Source organism: Plasmodium sp. gorilla clade G2 (assembly GCF_900097015.1).
Source record: "Plasmodium sp. gorilla clade G2 genome assembly, chromosome: 7".
NCBI classification, from domain to species: Eukaryota; Apicomplexa; class Aconoidasida; order Haemosporida; family Plasmodiidae; genus Plasmodium; species Plasmodium adleri (nom. inval.).
The window spans coordinates 1,146,231-1,158,244 of record NC_041699.1 but is presented as its reverse complement, the minus strand read 5'-3'; the positions used below and the strand labels follow the sequence as shown (position 1 = coordinate 1,158,244).

Here is a 12,014-nt window from a genome sequence, read left to right as displayed (position 1 = left end):
TATATTAACAGAAAAATGTTGTAACAATGCACAAGAACAAAAATAAAAATAAAATAAAATAGAAATATATATATATACATTACATTGGAACAAAGAAAATTATATCTTTAATAAAAAAAACAAGTATTCTTCTATATGAATTTTTTTTTTTTTTTTTTCATTAAAAATTTTCATTCATCATAAGTTCTTATATAATAAATGTCAATATAAGCTCCCCCCACCAAAAAAAAAAATAAATGATATATTCTTACACATACTTTCTTTTTTTTATTTAAATGATAAAATAAAAAGTACCATATATAAAAAAACAATATTATTCATACATATTTATATATTATATTATACTATATATTATATATGTATATATACTTTTATTTATTTATCCATGTTTAAAAATAAGGAACTCTATATGATCTAATTTAAAATGCAAAGCATGATAAATTTCATGAGTACAAAAAAATCCAAATTTGGATCCAATTATTATATGCCAACCTTTTTCGTTAAAATCTAAAACTTCTTTTATTTTATCTCTTAAAGCTATAGTTGCATTTCTCCAAGAATTTATTTTATTATTATTTATATTTATATATATTTCCTTTGCTATGTTAATTAATTTTATTTTATTATCATAATTCATATGTTCATATAAAATATCACATTTAGGTTCTTCCATTTTTTTTTTTTTTTTTTTTTTCCATCTATTTCTACAATTCAAAAGAAGTGGATATTTATATTATTAAGTCAAAATTGAGATACAATTTAAACGAAAAAATATATTAAATATAAAAAGTAAATATATATATATATATATGTTTTATATTGTGACTTTTTTTTTTTTTTTTTCAAAAAAATGTACTACTTTTAATCTACACACGCTGAGACATGCTTTTAAATATATATATATATTTTCACGTTTTTTAAAATGACCATTTATATAATTATATATCTTTTCATAGAAAACTTCCATAAAAATGAACTCATTAAATATATTCATATATTTTTTTCTCAACATGTATAAAAAAAACATATCTTTCCTTTTTATATACGGAATGTCTAATAACACTGCTATGAAATTATTTAATATAAAATAAAATCAAAGATATATTTTTTTCTTTTATAATATTTAATAACATAAAATATCAATAGAAAAAGATAAATTTCCTCCCCTCGTGTTTTTTATTTAAAAAAAAAATATATATTAACAAAAATATAAGATAAAAAAATGTACATATTTTTTTTAATTTTATTAACTGCAAACATTAATATTATTTTTCCATTTCGTAATTATATATAAATGAGAAATATAGTAAGTTTTCTTATATTAACATAAAATAGAAACCTTTTCTTACTTTTCATTGATTAAATAAATAAATATATATATGTATCTATATTTTATACGTATGTATTGTAAATATAAATAAGAATTAATATATTTTTTGAAATATATAACTTAGAAGAATTATTTTTTTCGTCTTTACTTTTTTTTTTTTTTTTTATTATATGTATTTTTAGCAAAAATGAAGGTACTATCTCACATATTCACCTTTATATATATATTTGCATATATTTTTTTTTCTTATATTTATGAATTCCCTATGTTGATACAATATTATACTTTTGTAACAAATCTTTTATTATTTTTTTATTTTATTTATATTAATTTATATTCTGATCTACGTTGTCTATTCTTTCTTTTAATTTTTCTAATAACATGTTAAAATGACCTTATATAAATGTATACACAATAAAATGGAAATAACATAATTGTATTGTTAAACTGTAGTAATATATGGTATACACTTTGTAATATTTAGGATTCATCTTTTTATATATATATATAAATATATATTATAATTTTTTTTTTTCTTTTTTTTTTTTTTTTTTTTTTTTTTTTTTTTTTTGGTTCACTTTTATTTTGTGTGTGCACTCCATTATATATATATATATTATATTCTCCTCCTTTCAATTAAAAAAAAATTTCTTTTCACGTTGTTATATTATTATAAAAATATATATATATATATATATATATATATATGTATATGTTCATTCATATGTATATTTATTTAATTCTTTTATAATAGAAAATATTTGAATCATATTATATTTACATAAATTTTATTTTTTGTATTTTCCTGCACAATATAAATATGTATAAATATAAAATATTTACATAGACATACGTTATTAAATATGTGCTAATTGTTATTTTTTTTTTTTTTTTTTTTTTTTTTTCTCCCTTTTGTTAAATGAAAAATGGTATACAGTATAGAACATGATATTGACAATATTAATCAAAATACAGATAATAACGAAGAACAATTATTTTATTTATTAAAACGTCTTAATATTTCCAGCAATAATCGTAAATATATAAAAAAAAAATGTTTAAATGAATTAATTGAGAATTTTGTTCATGACAAAAATGATATATTTAATAAATATATACCATGTGATGAATATGAAAAGAAATACAATTGTATTAATGTAATTGACAAAGAAGGGAATGTTAATGATAATATAAACCAAAAAGAAACTAAATTTATTAAAAATGATATTACAATAGATTCACTGCAAAAATCAAACGATGACGTAAAGGATATAAATAAAAATAATCCTCAAAATTTAGATAATAGAACATCTGGTGTTGATATATGTGGTCCTAATATTTATATAGATGAAAATTATAACGATCTGATATACCTTTCTAAAATAAATTTCGAGGAAGATAATTTACATTTAAAAAAAATACAAGAAATATGCAAAGATATAAAGGATAATTTGAAATATTATAAAGCAGAAAATCATGACGTTTACAAATTTAGACCCACAACAAAAAATATAGTAAATACAAATCTTTATAAAGACATAAATATAGATAATAATATAAATATTGATAAATATACAAATGAATATTTTATAAATCAATTAAATTATAAAAATATAGAAGAAAACAAAAAATATGATATATATGATGATAAAGAAAATATCGAAAAAAAATCTTTAAAAATAGTTCAAGAGAAATGCAAAAAAATTGTACATTCTTTAAATTATAAATATACCTCAGTAGATATAAATGAAATAATTAATATATTAAATATTATTACATCTCCAGATTTTGATGAAAAGATTGATAAATATACATATTTAAAATTATTTCTAAATAAATATCATTATGTATATCCTCATGAAAATATAAAAGGATTAAAAAAAATTCGAAAGTTTGTTCAAAAGATTTATTTGAATAAAGGGGATTTTTTTTATATAAATCAAAATGATATTTCAGATATGTATTTAAAAACTGATATGGAACAAATTATAAGAAATCAATATTTTATAAATAATATGATAAATTTACATATAGATAATGGAAAATTCTGGATACAAATAGTACATAATATGTGGATACCTCTTATAATTGAAAATTTTAATTCTATTAAAAATAATATCTTTTCATATATGTTAATTTATGATAATTATGAAAATTTTCTAAATCAGTATCACTTATCAAAGGTAAATAAAACATTTTATACTTTTTCTCAGCATATATTTTCAGGTAAATAATAAAAAAAATAAAAACAAAAAAAAATAACATTAAATAAATAAATATATATATATACATATATATGTCCAAATATATACTTATTTTGTATATATGTCTGCTTGTGTTATATACACCATTTTATTTTCCCCTTTTTAGGTATTTTATTTTGCGGGGTCCCAAGTATTTATAGACTTCTTATGAGACTACATACTTATAAATATATTGAACTTCGTATTAACATGATAATAGAAAAAAATTCAAAGAATATTTATGATGAAATCATTATATCTAGTTTAAACTACAATATAGATATTCTCAGAACTCTATTTCCTTTTTTCAAAGAATTTATAAATATTGATATGAATAAAATTGTAGATAATTTTTTTGAATCCCCTTTTTTCAATATTATTATTTCATCTCTAAAAAAATCAAATATCGAAAAAATTAGTGTGAATCAAAAATATTTAAATTTTATTAATTCCTTTTTTTTGATGATAACAGAATTTTTATATGGAACAGAATGTAAAAAGTGTCTTGAAAAATTCAATGAAAATAATATTGAATTCTTAAGTTTTTTGGATGATATATTCTATGATCATATGAATATATTAATAGCTAGAGATATTTTATTATTTATAATAGATTTGTTATGTTTATTTAAATTACATTCTATTTATATAAAAAAAAAATATTGTGAATCTATATTACATATTACAACATGTGTTAAAATTTTATATTATAATAGAAGTCAGTTAACAAATGATAATATATGGAAACAAACATATGTCATAGCTGTAAAACTCTATCATTTTATTTATTCAGCTTTACATAGAAAACAATCTATAAAGGATAATTTAATGATTCAAGAATTAACATTAATTAAAAGATATTATTTTAATAATTTAAAACAAGAAAATTCTATAGGAGATTTTTATTTCTTAAAAAATTTAAATTATGGTATATATTGTTGGAACACAGTATGTAATAAACACATTAATATACACACATTACAAGATAATGAAAATATTTTTCAATATTGTCAAGGATGTTATATAGCAACATACTGTTCAGAAAAATGTAAACTAACTCATTTACTTTCCTCGCATCATAATGTATGTGCATATTTCAAAAACATACCTTCCTTTCTAAAATTTAACACTTTTCATATGGAACCTAATTCATATAACAATAAAGTTTTAAATATATTTAAAAATATTGATATGTTTGATAAAAATAATGATAAATATCAAGTTATTTATTAACAAAACAAAATATATATATATATATATATATATATATATATATAATAAATAAATAAAATGAAACAAAATAAAAAAAAAAAAAAAATTATATATAACACATAATACAAATTATATATATATATATATATAATATATTCTTTTAATTTAATTTTTTTTTTTATGTTTAACATGATAAATTTGTAATATTATCTATATATTTATAAATTAAAAAATTTACAATTATACCATTATTATATTACTATTTTTTTTAATAATAATGTACAAAAAATTTATAAACACAATAATATATATAACATATATATATATATATATATATATATATATATATATATTATAATGATTATTTATTTAGCTTCTTAAAAAATGATAACAAATGTAGATTTACATATTCAATATTTTTTTTCTGGAATCCATCCTTTTTCATTATCTCTAAAAAAAAAAAATATGAAAAGATAAAAAAAATAAAAAAAATAAAACACATACATATATATATATTATTTTTCCATTTATATGTTGCTTTACGTATATACGAAACGGTTGTATCTTGCTCTTTCATCTGATCTATATAAACTTGTTCCATTTTTTTTCCTTTCTTCGATTATTTGTTTCTCTCTAAATTTAACATACTTGAAAAAAACAAAATATATACATATATATATATATTTACTTTTATTTTATTATTTATTTTTTTTTTTTATATTTACTTCAAGATTTTCATATTTTTTTAAGCATTTCCTCATTGAGATCATTAAATCTTTGCACTTTAAAATTGTCCACATTCTTCCTACTGAACATTCTACAAATTCATCAATTTCGGCTCTAAAAAATGGAACAAGCAAATATATAAATATATATATATATATATATATATATATATATATATATGTATATTTATTTATTTACCCTTTTGTACCTGCACTTGTTTCTCAATTCTAAGGCCAATATTTTTTGGGCTTCTTTTTTCTCCTTTTGTTCTATTACTATAAAGAAAAATATTTCGAATACATATCCTTGAATTAGACTTACAAAGGTACACATAAAAAAGAAATTAAATATATATATATTATATATATAATAAACTTTCTGAATATTTATATAAATTTCATACACACACATATATATAATCATTTATTTATTTAATATCTTTATGTTATACGTGTTGATTCTTTTATTTCGAAATATGGAATCCTCTTATTCCTATTATTCTCTATAAAATCTTTTGGCAATGATTTTTCAAACTCTTCTTTCTTTTCCTCATCATAATTATTCTTTATTATTTTTTGTTCTTCTGTTCTTCTTATGGGAGTCCATATTTTTCTCATTTTTCTTTTTTTTTTTTACGAATTTACATAATTATGAGACCTATTCGTCAGTTTTTTATTTTAAAAATATTAATAACAAAAGGATATTATTATTTTTTTTCTTTTTTTTGTTTTTCTAGAAATAATATTTAAAATGAAATGTATACACTTCTTATATACCTTTTTATATAAAGATGTGTTTTAATATTATATTTTATTATGATACGATTTTATAAGTCTTAGCAAAAAATAAATTAGGGATATGATAAAAGATAACCTTTAACAGAAATGTTTCCATATATTTAACGTATATACAAAAAAAAAAAAAAAAAAAAAAAAAAAAAAAAAAAAAAAATTATACATATATATATATATATATATTAGAATGTTTCTTTTTTTATAGAAACTTTTTATATAAATTCTCCAAAAAAAAAAAATATACATATATATATTTTTATCCATTACAAGTTTTTTCCCTTTTATATTCACATTTATGTTTTATATAATTATCATATTACCATAATGTTAAGTTTTAAAAATAAGCACAATAAAGGCATAAGATAAAGGAAGTGTTTATCTTAATTATAAATAAAATGAAAATTAAATATTTTCCACATAAATAAAAAATACATATATATATATATATATATATATATATTGTAAATCCTAATTTTTCATATTTTTACAATTTAGTATAAATTGTATATTTTTTAAAACAATCATATACCCACAAATATATTCTAAATTAATATAATTGTTAAAAAAGAAAGAAAAAATAGGATACTGTGCATATATATAATATATAAATATATATATTTTTATAACAAAAAAAAAAAAAGAAAAGAATAATAATAAATAAATAATAAATAAATTAAATATTATATATATATATATATATATATATATAATAAATAAATGGAATAATTACTATAAATATCCATATTATTAAAGGTTATAAAAAAAAAAGGAATATATAAAATATGCTATTTTACATTTTAAAATGATCATTAGCATGTTTATTGATGAAATTAAATATTTAAAATGATATATAAATAGACATTTATCACATGATTATAATATATATATATATATATATATATATATATATATATCCTCATTTTTCACATAATGGCAAGTTAAATTGTGTAGCCACTTTATTATATCTTTCCTTTATCTGTGGGTGATGTAAAACAACACCATTAAGTTGGTTTCCTAAAGTTATCCAATTACTCCTACAATTATGAGGTCTTCCGAAAAGCTCTATTTTTAAATTCTGAGGACATAACCTTTCAATTAATGAATAGATTTCATCAGGTTTTCTTGACGTTTCTCTTACCTCTGATACTATAACATTACAATCAATATTTCTATTTATAACTGGGTTTCCTTTAATACCAACTAAACAATGTTCTTTTGAATGATTTAACCAATGGCCTGTTCTTCCTGTTCTTATAATTCTTTGTAAATGATTCGTTTTTACCCACAATATTTCTTCAACTCTTTTATATCCCCATATTTGTAAACATTCTCGAGCTAATTCCATAGCTCTTCCAGTTACCCATAAAAAGATCATACCTTCATCTTGTATTAACTGTACAGGTAAAAGTTTCATTTCATTATCTGTCATTGTTCCATATGGTAAATCCATATGAATATCCCATGGTGGATCTGCCATAACTACACTAACATATTTATTAAAAATACTTAAATCGAAATTTCTTAAATCACATCTTATCCATTGGGGACCATAAACATTCTCTTTAATATTAGAAGATAAAGATAATTTAGATTGACTTAAATTTTCTTGTGTACTCATATTCATCTGTTGATCATCCTTATCTACAGCATAATGAACAAACTTACATGTTTCAATGTGTCTACATGTATCTAAATAAGAACAATCTCCTAATGATACATCAGTATGTTCTGATATAATTTTTTTAAAATGAACTTTATTACATTCCTTATTATGCTTTTGACAAACCTTTTTAGTTAAATAAGGACATATAATTTTTACTGAATCATCTTTTTTTTGAAATTTTTTTATTCTCATTTCTTCAATAACAGTTGGTGCTTCAATAATGGAAAGGATATTTGTTTTTTCTTCTTTAATTTTTTTCTCTTTTGCTGTTGGCTCATTTAATAAATTTTCTAAATAATTTATTTTATTATTTTTATTTTCTTCTTTATATTTCATCTCATATTCAGTTGATAAAAAGTTTTTATGTAAAACAACTTTATTATTTACATTTCCAACACTTTTCTTTTCATTTTCTTGCATTACACAATTATAGGGATTATAATTAACATTATAATTATTATAATGATAATTATTCATATTATTATTATTATTATTGACAAAATTAATATTCTTCTGTTCCATCATTGGTGTGTTAAAATAATTTTGGTCTTCATTTTTATTAAACCTTCCATCATACATATTTATATTACCCACTCCATCATGTTTGAAATTATTATTTATTAAATATAAATATTTAAATATTAATTTTTTTATATTATTTATATATATAACTTTAATAACAATGTTTATACCCACATGTTCAATATCTATACACTTTTCATCTATTCTTATTTCTTCATGTCTTTTCTCAAAATTATTATCTTTATAATTTGGATTTCCTTGAGTTAAATTATTTACATTTTCATTCGATAAATATATTAAAATATTATTTAATATATTAATTTTAAATAATTTTATATTTTTACGATTTTTACTTTTCATATCTCGTAACATCTCAACAGATGTTACTGATGTATTCATACTACTTTGATTCACATTAACATTTGAACACATATCTAATAATAATTTACATACATAAAATAATAAAATTAAGCTATCATTAATATCTATATTGTTTAAATCTTTTATATATTCATTTATATTATTAGTAGAATTCGCTATCTTATTATTGTTATTTATTAATACATTGTTGTCTTTACCTCCATGGATGTAATCATTATTATATTGTAAATTAGCACTTGATCTGTTTTTTTTATTACTTAATATATCTTGTTCATTTCTATTACTTAATCTTTTATGATCATATGGTGATTTCCTCAAATCTCTATTTTCATTTTTTATATCTTTATTATTATATGAGGTTAACCCCTTATAATTGTTACTTTTTAAATGTTTCTTATCATTATCTATATATTCAACACGATCATTTTTTTTTAAACTATCTCGTGTTCTATTATCATTTTTTATAAAATCTCTTGATCTACTTTCCTTTTTTATATTATCAGATTTACTATTTTCTTCATTTTTCCCTGTATTACTTTTCTTTTCACCTATATCAACTAAATTTATATTTTCTAAAAGTTCTCTTTTTCTTTTCAAATATTTTTCTCTAGCCAATGACATTTTTTTTTTTTTTTTTTATTTATTTTCTTTCTTTCCAAAATATTTTACTTTATATTTCTACTTCAAATTCGATATTCTTGGCAAAAAAGTTGTTGGAAAAAAAAAAAAAAAATAAATAAATAAATAAAAAGAAAGAAAGAAACAAACAAACAAACAAATAAAGGAAAAGAAAAGTAAATCAAAGAAAAATGATTTTATAATAAATTCGGGTATTTTTTTTTCTTTTTTACTTTATAATTTAAATATATAAATTCATCATTTTGTTCAAGTATAATATTATAATATATATAAAACCTTTATATATATATATATAATATATATATATATATATATATTTTTTTAATGTTAAATTATTTTTGTAGTAATATTTATATATATATATATATTTTTTTTTAATTATTTATTTTCATTATTTTTTTTATTTTTTATTATTTTTTTTTTTTTAAGATAAAAACATATATTTTATAAAAATATATTGCATAGATAGATTACATATTATTTATTATTCATGAACGTTATTTTATAAATTAAGAATATATTATTATATATATAATATATATATTACGTTTACTGCATTCATATTATTTTACACATATACTTATAATATATTATATATATATATAATATTCTTCAAACTGTGTTTTTTAAGAAAAAAAAAAATAAAATGATTTTTATTCAACGTATTCTTTATTTATATATTTATTATTATATATACGAAGAAAGCTTTTTTTTTTTTTTTTTTTAAATATTATAATAATAAATAGTACGTTGTAAGATTATATATATATATATATATATATATATATATATATATATATAATTTATTATATATATAGTTTTTCAAAAAAAATAATTAAGATAAAATTGATTTTATGATTTTATATTTATTATTATATTTAAAAGTTTATAGATAATAAGAACATTACTCGTTCTTAAAAATTTATATTCCCACATTACATATATATATATGTATGTATTTTTTTATTTAATTATATGAATTAAAAAAAATAAATGTTCATATTAGTATAATGTTGTTTCCTTTGTATATTTGAAAATGTCCGAAAAAACCGAAAAAAAAAATAAAATAAAATAATAAAAAATTATATAAACATTTAAGAAAACATGCACCTAACATATTAATAAATATAAATAAATAAATATATATATATATATATATATATATATATATATATATATTAAAAACATATAAATATATAAGAACATATTTGTATACTTCCATTTTTAATAGTCTATATCCGTTTTAATATTTGGCTTAATAAATTTAAACTTTTTATATTTGTTTTTTTTCTTTTTCATATTCTTAATTTTTTTCTTCAAGTGGTCATTTAATTTAACTTGTTGAGGTGTAACATAATTTTTATATTTTTCATTTTCATATAGAATTCTACCTTTAAAACATTCCTCAAATATTTTAATAATATGTAAAGTAAACTGTGGACCTATTTCAACAAGCTGTTGTTTATTAACATTATTTGAATCAGCTAATGTTATAGGTAGGATTTGATAATGTCTAAAATATATTAAATCATTTACATAAAAAAAATTATAACAATGATCATAAAATGGCTTACTTAGTGGATGATAATTTGGTACTCCAAAAACATGTATAAACATTTCTTTAATTAATTTTAAATGATCTAATTCATCAAAATGTTTACTAAAAATTAAAAGAGGTCTTGAATATAATAAACAATTACCTGAAAATAATAAACTATGTAAAGGAATATAATCTAATATTTCAAAATATAAAGATGGACCTGTTCTACTTTTACATATCCATAAACAATAACGTTTTCTTTTTACATCAAAAAATATTATATTGTTACAATTTCTACTATAACTTATATCATTTAATTCACTTTTCGGAACTTTTTTGTCCCATTTATTTTCCATCTTATGGTGAGGTAATAACAATTTTAAATTATCAATAAATGATTTACAACCCTTTTTTTTTAAGGGGGATCGTACTATTAATACTCTTTGTCTGTTTTTCCACAGTTCGTTTTTTTTAATGTAACTTGCGTCTTTTAATAAATATGGATCTTCATCAATTTGTAAGTTTATAAGATCATCCTCATTATTATTATTATTATTATTATTATTATTATTATCATTATCATTGTCATCATCTTCATTGTCATCATCTTCATCATCATCATCATATTCATCTTCATCATCTTCTTCTTCATCATCTTCTTCTTCATCATCTTCTTCTTCATCATCTTCTTCTTCATCATCTTCTTCTTCATCATCTTCTTCTTCATCATCTTCTTCTTCATCATCTTCTTCTTCATCATCTTTATCATCATCATCTTCAGTTTCATTTATAATCATTTCATTCAATTCACCCACTTTTGTAACATTATTACTACTTCCCAATTCCTTCATTTCGTTTTCCAATCCATTGGTCCTTTCCTCATAACATGCATCATCCAATTCGTTCATTTCATTTTCCTCATTCATTTTGAACTTATAAATTTCAAAAAAAATATATTCACAAA

At 18.3% G+C, this 12,014-nt stretch overlaps 5 protein-coding genes across 5 annotated transcripts; 1 reads left to right on the top strand and 4 right to left on the bottom strand.

The window, feature by feature from the left end:
- Positions 1–379: 379 nt before the first annotated feature.
- Positions 380–673, bottom strand: PADL01_0727500 (dynein light chain, putative; the record flags this gene model as incomplete). The annotated part of the gene is made up of 1 exon (XM_028681316.1): positions 380–673. One exon carries the CDS (start codon positions 671–673, stop codon positions 380–382), a length of 294 nt encoding a protein of 97 aa, XP_028537706.1.
- A 1,583-nt stretch (positions 674–2,256) lies between these two features.
- On the top strand, positions 2,257–4,806 carry PADL01_0727400 (conserved Plasmodium protein, unknown function; the record flags this gene model as incomplete). The annotated part of the gene is made up of 2 exons (XM_028681315.1): positions 2,257–3,556; positions 3,701–4,806. 2 exons carry the CDS (start codon positions 2,257–2,259, stop codon positions 4,804–4,806), a joined length of 2,406 nt encoding a protein of 801 aa, XP_028537705.1.
- A 389-nt stretch (positions 4,807–5,195) lies between these two features.
- Positions 5,196–6,128, bottom strand: PADL01_0727300 (conserved Plasmodium protein, unknown function; the record flags this gene model as incomplete). The annotated part of the gene is made up of 5 exons (XM_028681313.1): positions 5,196–5,235; positions 5,329–5,432; positions 5,511–5,625; positions 5,720–5,786; positions 5,963–6,128. 5 exons carry the CDS (start codon positions 6,126–6,128, stop codon positions 5,196–5,198), a joined length of 492 nt encoding a protein of 163 aa, XP_028537704.1.
- Positions 6,129–7,221: 1,093 nt separating this feature from the next.
- Positions 7,222–9,492, bottom strand: PADL01_0727200 (mRNA (N6-adenosine)-methyltransferase, putative; the record flags this gene model as incomplete). The annotated part of the gene is made up of 1 exon (XM_028681312.1): positions 7,222–9,492. The coding sequence occupies one exon, from the start codon at positions 9,490–9,492 to the stop codon at positions 7,222–7,224; it is 2,271 nt and encodes a 756-aa protein (XP_028537703.1).
- Positions 9,493–10,734: 1,242 nt separating this feature from the next.
- On the bottom strand, positions 10,735–11,976 carry PADL01_0727100 (ribosome biogenesis protein BRX1 homolog, putative; the record flags this gene model as incomplete). Its single annotated transcript, XM_028681311.1, has 1 exon — positions 10,735–11,976. One exon carries the CDS (start codon positions 11,974–11,976, stop codon positions 10,735–10,737), a length of 1,242 nt encoding a protein of 413 aa, XP_028537702.1.
- Between the last annotated feature and the right edge of the window lie 38 nt (positions 11,977–12,014).